Genomic DNA, 18,067 nt, shown 5'->3' on the forward strand with positions numbered 1-18,067 from the left:
CAGCAAAGAAATTGGCTAGCATGTAGATGCATTTATACATCTTCATTCATCTCAGTTTGTTGTAAATATGGCCTTTTTTATCCTCAGAATTGAGTCCACTGGAAGGTGACTTCTGTCAGCATTACTTCTTAAGTATCTCATTGTCAGCCCCAGAACATTGTTAGCATTCATCCCTTCTCTGCTACTAATATCACACTGCACAGTGAACATTTAAGACACTGTATAGTCAGGATAATTTTAGAATACAATAAAAGTTACAAATTCCACCAGAGCAGTGCTTGCTTTTCACCTATAACACATGATGATTCTTGATACATTTTGGGGTGGGAGGGGGCCTTGGGGTTTTGGTCTGGTTTTTTTTTTATATTTTTGGGGCAGACCAGAAAAAGGCAAAGATGTCCAAACTGGGGCTTTGAGTACTTTTGCAGCCTCATACAGATTATTTAAAATACGTTGGTCAGGATAGCGCACTCTACCCATTGCTGTCTAGAAGATTTGCAAGCATGGTGCACACATTACAGAATGCTGTCTCTGCAATGATTATTTATAATGATAATACACTGACACTCGAATTACACTGTGTTCTGGCTGCTGCCTTCTATCTTGCCCTTTCTTACAAGCAGCCTAGGGATAGAACTTTCATACGCATTTGTAAAGTGCCTATTGCTGCAAACATTAATAAGGGCTATCACTTCGGAGCAGTTACTTACACTTTGTTTAATCTCTAATGGATTCTTCTAAATATTTGCAGTAGAACAGTTGTCAGACCAAATGCTGGAAATTACTGGCAACTTCCCAGCAGCCAAAAAGGAAAGGAAAGGAAAGGAAAGGAAAGGGAAGGGAAGGGAAGGGAAGGGAAGGGAAGGGAAGGGAAGGGAAGGGAAGGGAAGGGAAGGGAAGGGAAGGGAAGGGAAGGGAAGGGAAGGGAAGGGAAGGGAAGGGAAGGGAAGGGAAGGGAAGGGAAGGGAAGGGAAGGGAAGGGAAGGGAAGGGAAGGGAAGGGAAGGGAGAAGAGAAGAGAAGAGAAGAGAAGGGAAGAGAAGAGAAGAGAAGAGAAGAGAAGAGAAGAGAAGAGAAGAGAAGAGAAGAGAAGAGAAGAGAAGAGAAGAGAAGAGAAGGGAAGGGAAGGGAAGGGAAGGGAAGAGGAACCCACTCATTGCATTCTTCTGTGGGGTTTTAGTAAGTCAGGTTCTGCATTCTGTAACTTGGTGGCACTGAGCAAGGATAGTCCAGAGAATTGTGCACGCACCAGCCTCGAGTTGTGCTTCAGCCACATAAAACTGCCTCTATTCTTGCTTATCTTGAGGGAAGTGACTGTTTGCTTTGCAGACCCTGAAGTAAATAAACTGTCTGAAAGGCCAGCGGCTGCTGCAAGAGGTGGAGGAGCTCCCAAGTGTTTGGGGGTGCCAGCACAGGGCATGGTGCTGTTTGCTGTTGGTTGCATTGTGCCCTGCACTTGGGCAGTGTCTTGGCTGTTAGATCTGGAGCCTGCAGTATTCCCCTGTTGTTGTAGCTCCTCAGCACAGGCTGATTGCAGGCATACGGACTATAAAAAAAAATAAAATAAAGCTAAGCCTGTGAGGCTGAAAGCAAGCCTTTGGTGGGCTTCATCTCCACAGCCTCTGAAGTTGCCTTGGCTCTGATGTGCAAGATGTGCGTGAAGGAGGTGTGGAGGAGGAACAAGAGGATGGGCAGCGGTGGGAGCCTGTGGCTCCTGGGAGGAAACTGCGTGCCAGCAGCAGCTGGCTGGCAGATCCCCCACCAGGCTATCCAGCTGTGCCCAACCAGTGGGGCCCCGGGCCAGCAGGAGGAGGGGACGGCGGCTGCATCGCTGCTTTACAGCTGGCAGAGGTGCCGGCCGGCCCATGGGAGGGGGACCTGGGACAGGAGGCACTTGTCTGGCTTGCTATCTCCCACTGTGACACAGCAGGTCTGTACTTACACAAAAAGGCTTCAGGGATTGTTGTCTTGCTTTGGAAAAATTTCCATTGATTTGAAGCTGAGAGCTTTGCCTGAATAAGTATCTGTGAATTTATCCAGATATAGAAGTTTTCTGTAGTATTTGCTATTGTAAGGGCCTGTCATAATTTTGAGAGATGTGTGTGTGTATGCATGTGTATGTGTGTGAATGCATGCGCGAGAGGGAGAGAAATCTCACTGCCTAAAACTGTTCTGCCAAGATAAACTTTGGAGCATTTTATAAATTAACTCTGCTCTATGTGTTTATTTTTCTTTTGGAGATTCTAAAAGGAGACTGTTCAACTCATCTTATTAGGGGCAGCATATTTTTTTAAAGAGAAAAATAAGTTCCTGCTCTGCACTGGAAAGTATTTGCTATTTTCAGCTAAAAGTATTCTTTCCTCCTGACCCGGCATATTAGATAAGATTTATATTTCTGACCTGACATTAGGTAGTTAAGATTTATTCTTCTATATTAACTTTACTGAGCTTGCAAGCTATTCATTTACAGCATAGGGAATATATTTATGGCAGAAGCAAAGAAAGTTCACTACAAAGTAGTAAAATATGTTATTAGGAGTGTCCCGTAGACTGATGAAAATTGTGAGTACCCTTGCAGCTGGCTCCCTTCTGGCTCTTTTTTCCTTCTTTGTTATTTCAACTTTAAAACTTGAATTTGAAGTCAGTTGCAATGGTGAATAACTTAAAAGAGTCCAGATGATTCTAATATAGCCACATATATATACGTACGTATGTGCTGTGATTGAGAGGTGCAGGGAAGGGGATAACAAGTGACTTGAATTCTCTCCACGTTCTGCTGGCAGTGACCCAGGCATAAGTAACGCTGGACCTCGCTCTCCTGCCAGTATAAATCAGGAGGAACTCCACTGAGGTATAAAGCTGGTGTGTGAGTGAGAGCTGAATCAGATCTAGAGCTTTCCTCTATCCAAAGGTGTGGGCCTGGGCAATCCGTTAATGTCCAATTGACTTAAAGAGGGGAACCGCAGACTATGATGGAAACCTGGAAGCACTTCAAGCCTCTATAGACAGAAAGTTGGAAAGTCAAAGGCCTCCTATTGAAATCAGTGACAAAACCTCCCGTTAACTTCAATAGGAACAGAATCAGGCCCTAGAAATGGCTGGAAGCCAAAGAACTGGATGGCTCAAGAAATAGGTAATAGGAGCTGATGACTTTCACCAATAAATCACCAATGCAAACCTGGCCGTGCTCAGTTTAGACTCAAAATTGCTTTCATCTGATGTTTGTTTGAAACTGTATGCACTGTAAAACCTTCAAGAAGAACTGGCAGTCGTGATAGCTGTCTCAGCAAGAGGCCGACAGCTGGACGGGGTGTGGTATCTCCTCCGTCCCCATGTCATCGGAGGGAGTCCATCTTAAAGAGATGCAAGAAGCACTGGCCTGCCTATAGAGAGAGCAGTGCTTGGGCTCTGCTGTTAACCAGCGGTTTTCTATTTCAGAAACTGTCAGACTAACTCTGTAAATCCACTTAGACTGAATATATTGGGGGAGGGGGTTATGGCTTCACAGCAAGCCAAGAGGAGGAGTAGATATTTCCATTTGTAGACATTATTCAACTGCTGTCACAAGAGAGAATAGAGATGTGCAGAGCTTTGAGGAATTAAATATGTCGGAGAAGGGGCTTGGCATAGGGAAGGTTAGGACCATCAGGCATTACGAAAGCTGGGAATTGCTTATAGAGTGCAGGAAGCGGTGCTGCGCGTTGCAGTTCGGCTGATGAACTCCGCTGCCCATCTCTTCTGCGACACCGCATCGCTCCGCAGCTGAGGAGGAGGATTTCGTAAGTTGTACTAAATAGAGGCCAGTTGCCCTGCCATGTATCGTGGCACTCCCTGACAAAGTTGTGGGGAAATGCAAAGCATTACAGAGGGGACTTTCCTCCCCCCCCCCAATATTTTTGCAAACAGTGAACTTTTTCTGCCAGTCCCTGAAGGGTCCTGCGCTGCTGCTTGGAGAGCAGTAGACAAACTGGGTGAATATTTTGGTATCTGTGCTTGGTCAAACAGCCATAGCCATGTTTGATGTCAACTGACACATTCAGAACAGTTCACCACTTTCCAAACTCCACCCTTCATATTCTTGTATTTGATAGACCTCAGGGCTATGTACTCTATTGCAGTATGCAAACTTCTCCAGCTCCTTCCTTACTTCTACCAGGCCACATCTGACAAAGGCTCCAAGGATTCACATCTTTTTGTATATGCAGAGATTCATAGTTTGTTTTTACAAGCTGTCTTTGTAAATCAAAGAAGCTGTTCACTGCTTCTTTTCTCTCACCAACAAACCCACCGCTATCATCAAGTCATCACACCACAGCTCAAGGGTGTCCATTCTCTTTCCACCATTTCTCCTCAAAACCCTGGGCTCAGAACTGTAAGTTGCAGTAACTTGTGGCTTGGCATCAAAAGGGAAAAGTATGCCAAGTAGGAAACTTGCTTATGTATACAAATAGGGGAGTGAGGGAGAGGGAACACTAAGCGAGTGTTACTTTGGGGTGACACTAAGGAAGAACAGGAATTGATAGGATGATAAGAAAAAAAAATTCTAAAAATTCATTTGACAAAGGGCACATTATCATATACCCTACCTAACATTGTCACATGTGAATTCTGGTGTGTCTGCTCTGGTTCACTACATTCACCTGCTAGTTCTTGTTTCCAGCAGGCTTGGGTTGGATCCAGGCATCTTATGGCTAGTTAGGAGGAGTTGGACCACGCCTGTATTAAATCAGGCAGGCTAATGGAGCTGGTCTAGGGTTCCTTTACCACTTGCTGCTTCAGAAAATGCAGCATTTTGGGTCTACCCCTGTGCTCACTGATTTAACTAGTCTGGTTTGGTGTATGTTCTCATTCTGCGAATTACTTCAGTCACTACTTTGACAAATAGTGCCCGAGTCCAATACCTGTAGGAAGAGAGGGAAGAGGGAAGCTTGACAACTGTAACTGAGCGGATGGCAAAAGTAGGAGAAAGCTCACAAGTACACAGTGCTGGGCAGGGTGAATAAGTACAGCATGGGGAAAGCAGTAAAAGCATCCCTCCCCCACTTTTATGTGGCAAATTGCAGCTGTTCTCTGACAAAAGATGCTGGAATACCCTCACACCCTTTACCAGCACCTCGCAAAGAGAAGTGCAGATTGCATTGTTGCTCCTTTTCTTGGTAAGCAAGAACAAAAATCCCCCACCAACTGTCGTGTTTTTTTAATAGCCTGTATAAACATTTAGGCTGGATTCTGAGCACATGCAAATTTTATGCTGGCAGAGCTCTGTGAGTTATTTGCTTCCTGACACGAGTTGTAACGAGAAGCAGAATCAATCCCTTAACCTTTATGAGATGTTTATTCTGCCTAAACCAACTCCCATTAAAAACAATGCAGAGGCTCTAATGGAAAGCCTCGTGTTAGTCCGGCATGTGCCTTATGATCATGATGTTTCTGTTCGCTGATAAAAGAGGGGAATATTAACTCTCCTTGCCGTCTCCTCAGCACACGCACAGCTGGAGGTACACGCACGCACCCGTATGCACGGACGTCCCCCCAGGAAGGTCAGCAGTAGTGCTGCTGGGTGGTCACGGGGGCAAGGAAAGACTCTTCTTCTCTAGCATCACCGATTTCCCCTGCCCAGAGCCCAGCCTAAGGAACATCATTTTCCTCCTCAGTGGCTGAGTAAAATTTCCCGCCTAGCGATACACGTCATAGTGAAAAGCCAGAAAGATTTTGCCTGTACACAACCGAAAAGGGAAGGGTCCATATAACTTTCTGGTATAGTTTTAAGCATGCCAGGCTCAACAGAAAGAGAAGAGGGTCCCCTACCAAGCTTCCCGTGCAATTTTTTTTTTTTTTTTAATTTAGTGTTTGCTTTAGTGTATATAAAACTAAGGATTTTGTTTTCTGTGACCAAACAGACCATAAGAACAGTGGGGGAAGAGATGGAGTTTTCAGACAAACCAAAAGGCTTTGTGTGGCTTGAAACAAAACTTCTGTCTGGGGCTATCAGTATCCTTTTTACCTATATTCTAAGACAATTTTGAAGTGAAAATACTTTAAGAACACATCAAGACCTTTAATTCTTGCTTGTGTCTGTGTGAATTTGTGTGTATGTATGTGAATGTGTATATACAGATATGAATGTGTAGGGGAGAAGGGAGAGATGACTAAATGTATAAGCATTTATATTGGTTTTATTTATTATTTATATGCCTGTTATTTATATTTTTATATTTTATAAAATATTATTATGTTTTCCATTAAAATTATGAATTTTGTCAATATTTTGTGAATGGTTTTAAACACCACCCTGCACTTTTTTGTAGGTTTACAGTTTTCTGACACCTTTGTCAAGCATTATATATGCTGATGGTCAAAAAGGTGTTTTTAGCAGATCATGGGCACAGACTGTGTAAAGGAGTTTTTCCAACTCTAGGACTACAGCTGTAGGCTTAGGGGTTCCAGGGGATGAAGTACATAAGCCAGAGGAAGCTTATGTAGGAGTCAGGGAGTATGAGATGGAAGATTCTTCTCCTGAATAAGCTCTCTTATATGCAGTACTGCAATTTCTGTGGCTCATCTCTTTTGGACAAGTTGTGCCCAAGGTCTCTGCATACTTCCAGATGAAAAACACAGGCCCTTTTTGGTGCACGCAGCAGTAACCACAGTGGGTGATGGAGCCAGGGTGGAAGGCTCGACCAGCGAGTTCCATAGATGAATAACCTATTTTTCAACAAATTATGCAAGGCTTCAGAAAGAATTATGGATTGACTTTCATAATGCTTGGTGGTCTTTTAGTGGTAGATATGGTTAGAATCCTCCTTTTTTACATAATCAATGAAGCATGGAAATACAAGACTACTGTTTTGATTAATCTATTTTATCTGGACTCAGGTGTGATTTATACTGATGAAAAAATGAACTTCTCTGCTCACTGGGTAGCTGGGAAATGATGTGATTTCAGAAAGAGGTGAATAGCAGCCTGTCCTCATCTCGAAAGGGTACAGTTTACAGTTTCCTTTGTGGCCAGCCAGATTCTGGCAAATAGGAATAAGACCGTCCAACTCCGGTGACTCCCCACCCAGTGCTTCTAACCTCCATAAAGCTTGGAAAGACTTGTGTTCATCAGAATATCCAGCCACAATACGTAGATAAATTGTAAAAGAAAGCCTATGTGAAACCTCCTGCTTAATTTTCACGTCCATGGAGTGACTGCACCCACTTTGACCTCTATGAGACCACACAACCATAATATATGTCACCACTTGTTATATTATTTCCTGAAATACACTGAACTCAGAGTTAGTCAGCTAACAGCTTACTTGTTCTAAGACACGCATTTGAAGGAAGCTGGGGGTTTAAAGCGTGATTAGTATCTCGGTGAATTACTCAGATGAAAGAACATGATATCCAGTCATGGAAGAAAATAAGCATTCTCAAATCATACTGATTTTGTAAGTTGTTAGCAGAAATAGATTATGCCAACAGAGAAAGGGAAACATTTTTGCCCACAATCTGTCCAGAGGAACTTTTTTTTAGGTTTACCTGTTTCTCAAAACGACTTTGGTCTTTTCTTTAGAAATAATGTATGACCTAAGCAGCCATGTGGAGGTCCTCTTGCTGACATTCACTCACAACTGAATCCTACTGATAAATTCTTACACCACTGAAGCTTCCCCTCGATGGGTAGCTTAAAGAGCACCTTCATTCCTACAGCCAGGGCCTTGGGCTTAAAAATGCTTGTCCAGGACACAGCACAAGTTATAAATTCTACACTCTTGTACAGAATTCTGCTTTTGCTTTTAATACACCCTCAACTCTGAAACTCCTTGATTGCTCAACTCTTCATAAAACATAAACACAAAAGATGGATGTGTGACTTCATTTTGGACTGCAAAACAGAAGCTGTTTTTTTTCAAAATACCAAATGTTGTAATTTATTTACCTTTCGTGCCTTCAAGATCTTGTCTATTAGATTTTATGATATCTGTGGCCATCGTGCCCAGCACAAGGAGGTCTCATCTTAGTTGATTATTTTCAGGTCTGTGTTATATTAAAACTTTCTGCAATCTTCCTCCATCCCTGTGTATTTGCTAAATACACACACTTAACATCTTCTGACTCCCATGTTAAAAAAATATCCTTTGGTCGCACTTGGTTCTATTTTGGAGGGGTAATTCTTCACTCGGCAGTGTAACATAAAGTAAAGTAAAACCAGCAACTCCTTATTCAGTGGCATAGAAAAAAGTGAAATTAATTATGAACATTCTAGGAAAAGGAAACAAAGTTATGAAACACTTGCCGACGCTGGTGTTTGTAATCTTCATGAATAAGCAATGCAATAATGCTGGGCAAGTGTGCGTGGGAGGCACACTCGGAAGAAACTGGCTGTTTTCCTCTCTGACCAGTTGAGCTGTTATGAATAAAAAATGCTGTTGCTAAAGAAACCTGTAATAAATCCTGTTGGGAGTATTACATGTGCTGATAACATACATAAACTTTGTAAACATATTAAAGTGTCAGGTTTTAGTAGCTCTGGTTCATGTGGATGTTTGTAAATGTTAGTCAAGAAATGCAACTGAAATCTTGTTCCACCAGCTGGTTGCTCCTACGTTCCTGGTTCACACGAGAGCCTTCTCTTCCTTCTCCTCGGAACAGAACCTTGCTTTGTGGGGGAGATGAGGAAAAAGGGCTCAAGCCCTAACTCTGCTGTAACTTCCCACCAAAACACTATTACTGGAGAAGCTGCGCACCCGGTGAGTTATTTGGAGGGAAGTGGTGTGGATGAGCTGGTGCTTGATAAAGGATTTATGCTATTCTGAACATCCCTGCTTTGTGTAGCGATGCCCTCCATTGACGCCTCCATCCAAGTACAGTTGGCAGCGCTCGGCGAGGCATCTAAGTTGTCTTTCGGTAGGTGGGAAGAGTTGGGTGCCCCCAAAAGGGATTGACAAAAACCAGCATGCTGAACAAGGGATTCTCAGCCTAGTCACAGGGAAATGCTGGGGTCAGAAGCTGTCTCAAATCCTGGCTGTCCAGGGGGTTTAGGTGCTCTGGCACTGCTCCCCAGCCCTGCAAGCCAATATATTCTTCAACAAAAGAAAGGAGACCTCACTCTTTTCTTTTGAAACACACCAAGAAGGCAGCAGCCGCCTTGCTGCCCTTAATGTATCCAAAACCTCAGCAGCTAAAATATTCGGCCAGGAGTTGAAAATCTAAGTTAAATTAGTTCTTCTGTCGAGCATGACTCTAGCCTGTGTTGATGTGCTCTAATAAACTGGCCGTTTATCCCCTGGATTTGCATGTGATCTCGGGTCATTTGCTTGTGCCCATTTCAGTTAGCACAGAAGAGGGTGTATGGGAGCAGGCGTGTGCGCAACTGTATTCCAGTGTCAGTAAGCGATCGCCTGCAGAGTGCTGTGCTCCCTGTAGAAGAACTTTGTATTATTATTTTTATTATTTGTTATGATTGATTTATTGCCTTTTTTGCCCAGGGTTTCTTTAAGAGAAAATCTCCGAGTCTCTACAGAAGGGACCCGAGCTCAGAAGCCGCGCGTGCCAGGTGGACGCTCGAAGTCAGGAAGCTGAAGTCTCATGTTAGAAATGACAAAACATCTGAGAAGTGAGGTGGCAATTAAGCAGGGCTTTGAAGGTGAGGGACGCAGGTGTTTAAATCCTGCCCCAGACACACCTTAGGCACCTAAGTCCTGTTCTTGGATGTGAGCCTTGCTGTGTCTGCCCTTGTGCTTTACAGGAAGCCACAGGAATCACACATCGTTGCTATTCCAACACCCATCAATGAGCTCCTGTTTTATTTTACAGTGCCCCAAAATCTGCTTTACCCTGCAGGAAATATCAAACGTCTGAAATCCCATCTAGGACCTTTCAAGTTTAAACATGAAATGTGTCAGGACGTAAAACTGACACGCAACAAGAAGCTTGAAAGGAGAAAGTTTATAGCAGCGCGCTACCACAACTTGGTGTAGACCTGTGGTTCGGGGTTTTACTTTCATTTAAAAGCATCACTGTATGCATTCCTTTATGTTCGTCCCCCTAGTTACTCTGTTGTGTGAAGCTGAAGGATTGGCGCAAGGCTGGGGTGCTGCTCGGAGCGGGCGGGAGCTGGGTGCCGTTGCCACAGCCAGAGGTGAGATTCCCCTTCACGGCTCTCCCGGCTCAGCTCCGGTCCCCATAGCTGAGTTCTTCCCTAACAGCACTGGAGGGAGATAAGTTTTGTGGCTCCTTTGCTTCAGTGGGTGCTATTTTTGACTGCATGAGTAAATAACACAAACGTTTTAAAAGGCATGGTCTATAGCTCATAATTTAGAAATCGGCACACACAAAAATGTTTATTAGTCAGCTATCGTATAACCGTAGTACAATCGTTCCTTCTTTTTAAGTAGCGTTGCTCATCGCGCTGCTCACTGCTAACAACAAAAATAGGGTTAAAGTAATCATTAATAAAATCTGTTGGATTTCATTATGACAAAGGGTCCAATAAGTAATCGTTTTGCTATCGCCAGAAACTCAGTTATTCAATTATTTATAAAAAAGTTGTAGCTCTTCTTTTTTTTTTTTTTTTGAGAGCCATAACATGTTTTGCATGAATAAATATTCTCTGAATATTTTTATCCGCGGCATTGTCTGTGGTAATAGCAGACAGACAGACTTTTGTATAAAAAAGTACATGGTTTCAGCTGCCTTTTGTCATCAGATAAGATTGCTTTGTTCTGAATTACTTTGGTAAAAAATTGGCAAAGTCATTTTGAGTCGTTCAGACTCCAAAATTAGAAATGAGACAAAACTATTATTTTTTTATTAGCTTTTATATCTCCTCCACCAGGCTTTCGCAACTTTTAATTTAATTTCAGGAGTGAAAGGGACAATTTACTGCTGGGGAAAAAACTTCTTAAGGATCTCCATAGTTTTAACGGATAAGTTTTCCGAGTAGTGACTGTCTATAAATGATTGAATATGCAATGATAGACAGCTTATTAATGTTAGCGATAAACAGCAGTGGTCAAGCCAGCACACTAGCTTTATTAACCAGAAAGCAAGATGAGCACGCTAAGCAAGAGATAATGAGTAAGTCTGATTTTTAAGTCCTAGCTCAGGTTTTATTAGGCGTAACTTCCATTATCTTCAGTGAAAAATTTACAGTAAGAAGAAGCAGCAGACTGGAGATTTGCAAAGGCTTGATACACTAATAACAAAGCTTAAAAGAAGAAATTAATCTCAGAGTTAACTTTATTGACTTCAGTTGGCTCAATAGGTCAAAGTAGTAAAATAGCTGTTCTTTTCATATGCCTAAGAAAGAGATCACCTCCCAGGCAGGCTATATATCATAGTTCTGAAAGGTACAAAGCGTTGTTTTCTCCTCTATAGGAGTCATACGTATTTGGATCATGCAATTTTGCAAGTACTCTAGCATAGGAATTCTTCCAAACTCAAAATGTTTCCTGAGGTCCTGCAGAAAAAGAGCCCTCTCCAGCTCCAGTGAAGTCCATGGGACTTTCTCCACTGAAAGCAAAGGAGGCAGGTTCAAGCTCTAAACCCATCTCATTAATAAAAGCAGTATTTTATTCTGCCTGCAAAGAGAAATAGGAGTGTTTATATATTTGCTGATATACCATCCTACATCGACGTCTTTGAGAAGTTGTGGTAATGTATGCATTTACAGTTTAACATGAATTTTATATAGTATAAGAAATGTCTTCAGCAGCTGAAAGAAAGAAAATTTGAAATTATCACCCTTTCAGATGTCAGGTATGAAATGGGAACTGGTCTCTAATGTCCTTTAGTCTCTTGGGATAATAACATGTATCGTTCCACATGCGGCTGGTATACTTCGAGCACAGATCTACATGCACACAGAGTTATAAAAAACCCAACGCAAGCAGGCTACCCCTATAATACTAGTAATGCTTTCAGCAATGGGAAGTGATTTTCTAGTATTTAATTATTTCAGATATGGCTACAACGAAATACGTTCGCAGTTTATGAAAATACGATGAAACAGTTCTCCATCTGCTTTTGTTTCTAATGACTGCAATAGAAATTTCCCAGTCTATTTCGAAACAAACGGGAACTCATCTGAAAATGAGAAATATAGTTTCGTTGCAAAAAAGATGCACTTGTCACCGGCAAAGTATTTACCCTGACAATGCTAATAGGAAAACATCACAGAAAAAAAATTATCAGTGGCATACAAACACTTTGAATGAGAACTAACACTGAATAATTTAATCCCACCCAAGGACAGATTCAGCTTACTTGATGGCTGCTTGCTTGGCTAACTTCTGCTTTAAATTATTGCAAAAAAATTGGTAACACCACCTATATTATATATAGAATATGTAGCATTACCATCCCTGCCATGCGAACTCTAAACATACATGTAGATATCAGTAAGAAATATATTGATGGTGAACTATTAAAAAAATTGCTTCCAAAATGCAGTGTTATTTTAACTAACAAGCAACTCCTCTTTTCTTGTTGACATTTTACCTCCATGTGAACGACACCTTCCACGAGGGTATAAAAAAACTGAAGACATAATTTTACCAGTGTGTGTTTTGTCAGTTCTTTCCTGTTTTGTTTTATTTTATATAGCTGTGTTTTCATACGGACTGTTGCGCATCTGCTTAATTTTGAATTCAGCAGTAGTTGCATGCAAACCAAGCGGGAGAGGCAGAGCATTTGCAGAGTGGAGCCCTCCCCTCGTGGCTGTGACCAGAAGCAGACGCTGGAAGATCTGCAGTCCCGCGTCAACAGAGGAACCGACGGAGGAGCGACTGAAGGAACGAACGAACGAACGCACGCACGCCGGGGTATCACAAAAGTGCCGTTACGGTGAAAGGCAGGAGGCGATTGCCCACATCAGATACTGATGGGCTACAGATGATATACATCATGGTAGCTCTACATCCAAATTGCTGTTCCGTTAGGTCATACCGACAGTTTTACTCCCAGACGTAGGAGTTGTGGTACAAATGCAGAATTTTCTATCACTTTGCTCACTCTAGCGACTTCCAAATTTAGTCCGTGGCTCACTGGTAGTCAACAGGGTCATGGCAAATGCTCTGCTGGTCATTCACAGACCCACAGCAAATAATACTTCATTTCCGTCAGTTAAAAGGTCAATGGGAGAGGTACATATCTGTCAGTACTAAGTTTTGAGGGTTGGTGGTGGCCTGCAGAGCCAAAATATTTTGGAACTATTGACTTAATCTTACTTTTTTTCTAAGCAAACTGTAATCACTGGCAGATACATAGAATTTCTTATTTATTGGTATGCTAGTCTATACTTGGCTGCATATTAATCTCTGTTGTAGGACCTGAACAAGCAACTTAACTTGTTAATCTTAATTGCTCTTATCAGAATAAAATCACAAATCTCTTTGCTAACGATATGTTTGCTTTTGAACTTTTATTGATCTTGTGCTATGTCTAGTTATGGTCCTGATCCTCTGCCTGCACTCCGTTGCTGACTTCAGAAGAGTTTTGCCTCTGCACAGCCAACTACACATTTACTACTGATCATGAGACAGAAATTTAGGATGCTCGAACTAGAAACTTCAGTAGGAGTTTGGGGAGTGAAAGGACTGCAGACCAGACTTTTCTCCTAGTAAAGATTACTTTGTTAATAGTAAGTTACTAATTATTCTTTTAATTATTCTTTAATTATTAAGTAATTAATAAGTAATGCTTCAGGGCCAGGTCCTTCTGATGGGGTAAATTAACAAAGAAACTTTGATTTATACCAGCTGAGAGTCTGGCCCAGCACATTCTGAATTAGTCAGTTCAGGCTTTGTTATTCCTTTACCTTAAAATGTGGGAGTCGACAATGTAATACATAGAATGGGGGACTCGGGTATTAAACAAAATGAAGTAACATGGGCTCGCTGACTGCTAGATGGCAAGTGGTTTGTACTTCATTTAAAAATGCAGAAGTTAAATGAAAATTTGAAAACACTTCCCTAGCAATGGGCTTAGGACTTCTGCTTAAAGGAGACTATCTGGGCGAAAGAAACAGAAATCCAGAGAGTCTTCCATGTTGTAGATGAATTTGACAGGTGTCTTCTTTATCTGCACGCGATCATTTTTTTCAAGTTCCAGTATTCACTAATAGCAAATCATAGATTTTTAAAGCCAAAATGATCAGTGCAAGTGGTGACCGTAACCTCTTTTATAATAACTTTCATAAATGCTCACACTCTAATTTTTCCCTCGCGCCAAATCTCCACTAGTTACACCAAAGCACGCTGTACAACACCAAAGGACATTGTACCACCACCACCAAAGCACGTTATACAACCACCAGCAAAGCACATCGTACAACCACGCTGTACAACACCAAAGCACGTTGTACAACCACCACCAACGCATGTTGTACAACCACCACCAACGCATGTTGTACAACCACCACCGAAGCACGCTGTACAACACCAAAGCACGTTTCACAACCAGCCCTCGGCCAGCGGACGGCGCACACCGTGTCCAGGTGAGGCGTTCCGACCGTTGTTCGCCTTCACTGCCAAAACGATGAGCCAGATTTCCCTTCCGACCCTTTCTAGCCGGGATCTTTCAGCCACTTGTTCCGCTGTGGATTTAACTTAACTCTTGCATTTTAACCAAAAAAACTTCGAGCAAGTCCTCGGTACCTCCACCGCGTTGTACCGACCAGCTCGCTGTTTGCCGCCAACGCTTCCACCTCGTTTTCCCGACAATTCCGCCGCTGAGAGCGAGGTGCCCGAGCCAGACCTCGGTGGGACGGCGCTCGCGTGAGGACCCCCACGCTGGCAAACCGCGCCTGCCCTGCGCCCACCACCGACACCGGGCCGAGCCGGGCCGAACCGAGCCGAGCCGAGCCGAGCCGAGCCGAGCCGAGCACCTGCCGTCGCGGGCTGCCCGCCGCGGCACAGGACAGCAGAGGTCGCCGCCGGCCCGGCGCTGGCCCGGCGCGGCGCACACCAGGTGCCGGAGCAAGGACGGGGTGGATGGGGGCCCGCTCCCCGACCCTCTCCCATGTGTGGGATGGGTGGGTGGGTGTCCTGCCCCCCCCCCCCACCCCACCTCACCCCCGCTGTGCCCCCCGACCCGCGGAGGAACCGGGTGGGCAGCCGCAGCTTGTGGGCTCCGCGACTGCCAGGGGTTAAAGGAGTGGGTGGGAAGCGATGGAGGCTGCGGAGCCCTCCCTTGCCAAGGATAATAAATCGGATGCCCTGACATGTTTTACTTAGCCCTTAGTGCTCCCTCGCTGCGCGGCCGTGGGGATGGGAGGGCTGGAGCCCCGGTCTCTCCCGTCCGCGGCTCCGCTTTAGGGGCACTTCAGGTGAATCGAACCTTGTGTGCGGGAGGCAAGCCATACAAAGGAGGCTTTCAAGGGCTAGCCGTGCCAAGCAGGGGAAGGGAGCGAGCCCTGAGCAAAAAAAAAAAAAAAAAAAATTAAAATAACAGTACCCCCCGTCCCCCGTCCCCTCCCCGAGGAAGCAACTCAGTTACTTCTTGCTGATTAAACGCAGGCTGCCGCGTTTGATGACATTCCCTCGGTATCTGCGCGGCTGTCAGGGACAGAGGACAGGCAGGAGCAGCCCCTCCGCGGTAGGTGCGCAAAATATGCCTCCTTCCCCAGAAACGGCGACGGGTCCGGTGCAGGCGGGACGGCGAAACGGGATCCGGGGGCACGTCCCGGTGCCCCCCCCCCCCCCCCCGCTGCCGCATCCCTCCGCCGTCGGCGGCTCTGCCCGGCGGCCCTGCCGGGGACGGGGGGGGGGAGTGTCACGGCGGACCCGGTCCTCGGCGCTGCCCGGCGGAGCCCCACGCAGGACCCGGAGCCCACCCGCCCGTCGCAGAGCCCCGCGACCTGGACAGCGCCTTCCCGGGGCGGGGGGGGACGGACGGACGGGGGCGACTGGCTGCTGCCTCGCTTTTCTTTCTGCCCCGGTGCCGGGGGGGGGTCTCCTTGGCTCTGGTCTCCCATCGCCTCCTCCGGACGGCAGCGCCCAAGGAGGGGCTGCCAGCCCCCCCCCCCCCCCGCCTCCCCGGGTACTGGCTCTGGCCCCCCGGCCCTCTCGGCTCCCTCCTGCCGCCACCCGGGACGCAGGCGGCATTGGTCAGGGGCTGGCTAAGTCGGAAGGGACGAACTCCCTTCATCCCATGGGATTTAAAAAAAAAAAAAAAAAAATTCAAAATCAAACCTAAAAAACCCGGGGCCAGTGCCGATGGATAACCCAGGGGCTTCCCGGACGGTGCCACCGACGTGACCGGTGGCGGGGGGAGGCTGGAAACCAGCGGGCCGGGCAGAGCCGCGACACCCCCGGCCCCCCACCCCGCACCGCCGGGCGCCGGGCTTAACCCAGAGCGATAATCTGTACTGCTGGGTCTTGGGGAGGGGGCTTCTCTCTCCGCCCTCCCCCAGGTTGCTAACCGGTGACCGGGATGGAGAAAGGCGCTTGGGGCATCGCGGCAAAAAGTTACCTGTCGTGTCATCGCGCTTTCCCTTTAGGAAGCGGAAAGAGCTAGGAAAGGACGTTCCCCTTTAGCAGACATTAAAATATAAAGGAGCAGACGCAGGTCTTCCCGGAGCCAGCTCTGCTCATCCCGGTGAGGTGAGAGAGAAGAGCAGAAACAGATGAAAAATCGCCTTCATCCCTCCAACTCAATGAAACCGCCTGCAAAGCCGCTCGGCCGCGCCGCGGGCGCGGAACTTACTTCCCAGCGCGCTCGCCCGGGCACCGGGGGGCACAAGAACCCCCCGGACAGGTGAAGAGCACCACGAGAGGAAGCAGAAGTTATCAAAGTATAAATCTCTTCGCACTTACTTCTTCCCTGTCGCCGTACCCTGGAGGCGTGCTGGCTGCCAATGTATTCCATAAAGTTCAAAGTGATAAAAAACCAAGAAATCAGTCGCAATTGCATAGTAACCCTTTGAGAGTTCGACTTCTCCTTTTCGTTCTTTTTTTCTTTCCTTTAAAAAAAAAAAATAAACCGGGGTGGTAGGCGGCAAGGGATGAACACAGCAGCAGAAATACCTGCACTGAGATCCAAGGCTGGGCTTGGCCGGCTTGATGGCTTTTGCCTTTTTTTTTTTTTTCTCCTTTCCTTTTTTTTTTTTTTTTTTTTTTTTTTCTTCTCCCTTCCCCTCCGCTTTTCCTATTGCACTTTCCAACCGTCCGCCCCGCTACCTGCCGCAAACCTCAGAGGGGAGTCAGGAGCGGAGAGGAGCCGAGCAGCCGCCGCCGGGGTCCATGCCGGCCCGGTGGCCGGCAGCATGTTGCGGGGGTTTGGGGGGGGGGTTGCCGGGGGTGCGGACGGCTCTGCGTGCCCGTGTGTGCGCCGGGCGGGCGAGGTGCCGACAGGACGGATGGATGGATGGCGGTGGGAGAGGAGTGTGCGGAGGGCGGGAGCACCGGGGGGGGGGGCAGGAGGAGGACCCAGCCCCGCCGCCGCCGCCGCCGCTCCGGAGCAGCCGCCTTCTGCGCTGCGGGCACCGCCGGGCGCAGGTGGGCCGGGTCCCCCCCCCTCCCCAATTCTCTCCCTCCCCACCATCACCCCCCCCCACCATCACCCCCCCCCACCATCACCCCCTCCGGCTCTCCGGGAGCCCCCGAGCCCCCCGAGGGGAGAGGCCCCGGGGCGGAGCGGGGCGGGAGGAGGCGAGCCCCAGCGCCCCGGCACGGCGGGGGGGAGGCTCTCCGCGCCCGGCCGAGCCCCCCTCGGGGCATCGAGCGCCCGAGCATCCTCCAGCGGCGGGGACGGGCACGGCGGGGGGGGGGGGTTTCTCCGCTCGCCTCCCCTCTGGCCGGCGGAGCTGCCGCTGCCGCTGCCCGCCCCCCCCCCACCCCCGCGACGCGGTCCCTCCGTGGGGAGGAGCCCCCCACCACTTGCCGGGGGGACGGGGCGGTGTGCTCGGCCCCTTCCCCGCCGAGGGGGCACAGCGCAGCTCCCCCCCCCTTGCCTGAATCTGCCCCCCCCCCCCCCCCCAGCCCTGCTCAAAATGGAGTTGGGGAGATGGGAGGGGGCTGAGGGGTCTCCAGCCTCTCCCTCTCCTCGGGATTTTCTCCGTTGTTGCCTTCCCCCCCGGG

General features: G+C 46.9%; 1 protein-coding gene across 1 annotated transcript in view; it reads right to left on the bottom strand.

Moving 5' to 3' along the window:
* Positions 1-17,077, bottom strand: part of RSPO3 (R-spondin 3) — a 62,923-nt gene extending 45,846 nt beyond the window's left edge. The window contains exon 1 of the mRNA XM_052781145.1: positions 16,805-17,077. Coding sequence (XP_052637105.1) covers positions 16,805-16,901 — 97 coding nt within the window. The 5' untranslated portion in view covers positions 16,902-17,077. The remainder of the gene's footprint in view (positions 1-16,804) is intronic.
* Between the last annotated feature and the right edge of the window lie 990 nt (positions 17,078-18,067).

This window comes from Harpia harpyja, chromosome 3 (genome assembly GCF_026419915.1).
Source record: "Harpia harpyja isolate bHarHar1 chromosome 3, bHarHar1 primary haplotype, whole genome shotgun sequence".
Lineage (NCBI taxonomy): Eukaryota > Metazoa > Chordata > Aves > Accipitriformes > Accipitridae > Harpia > Harpia harpyja.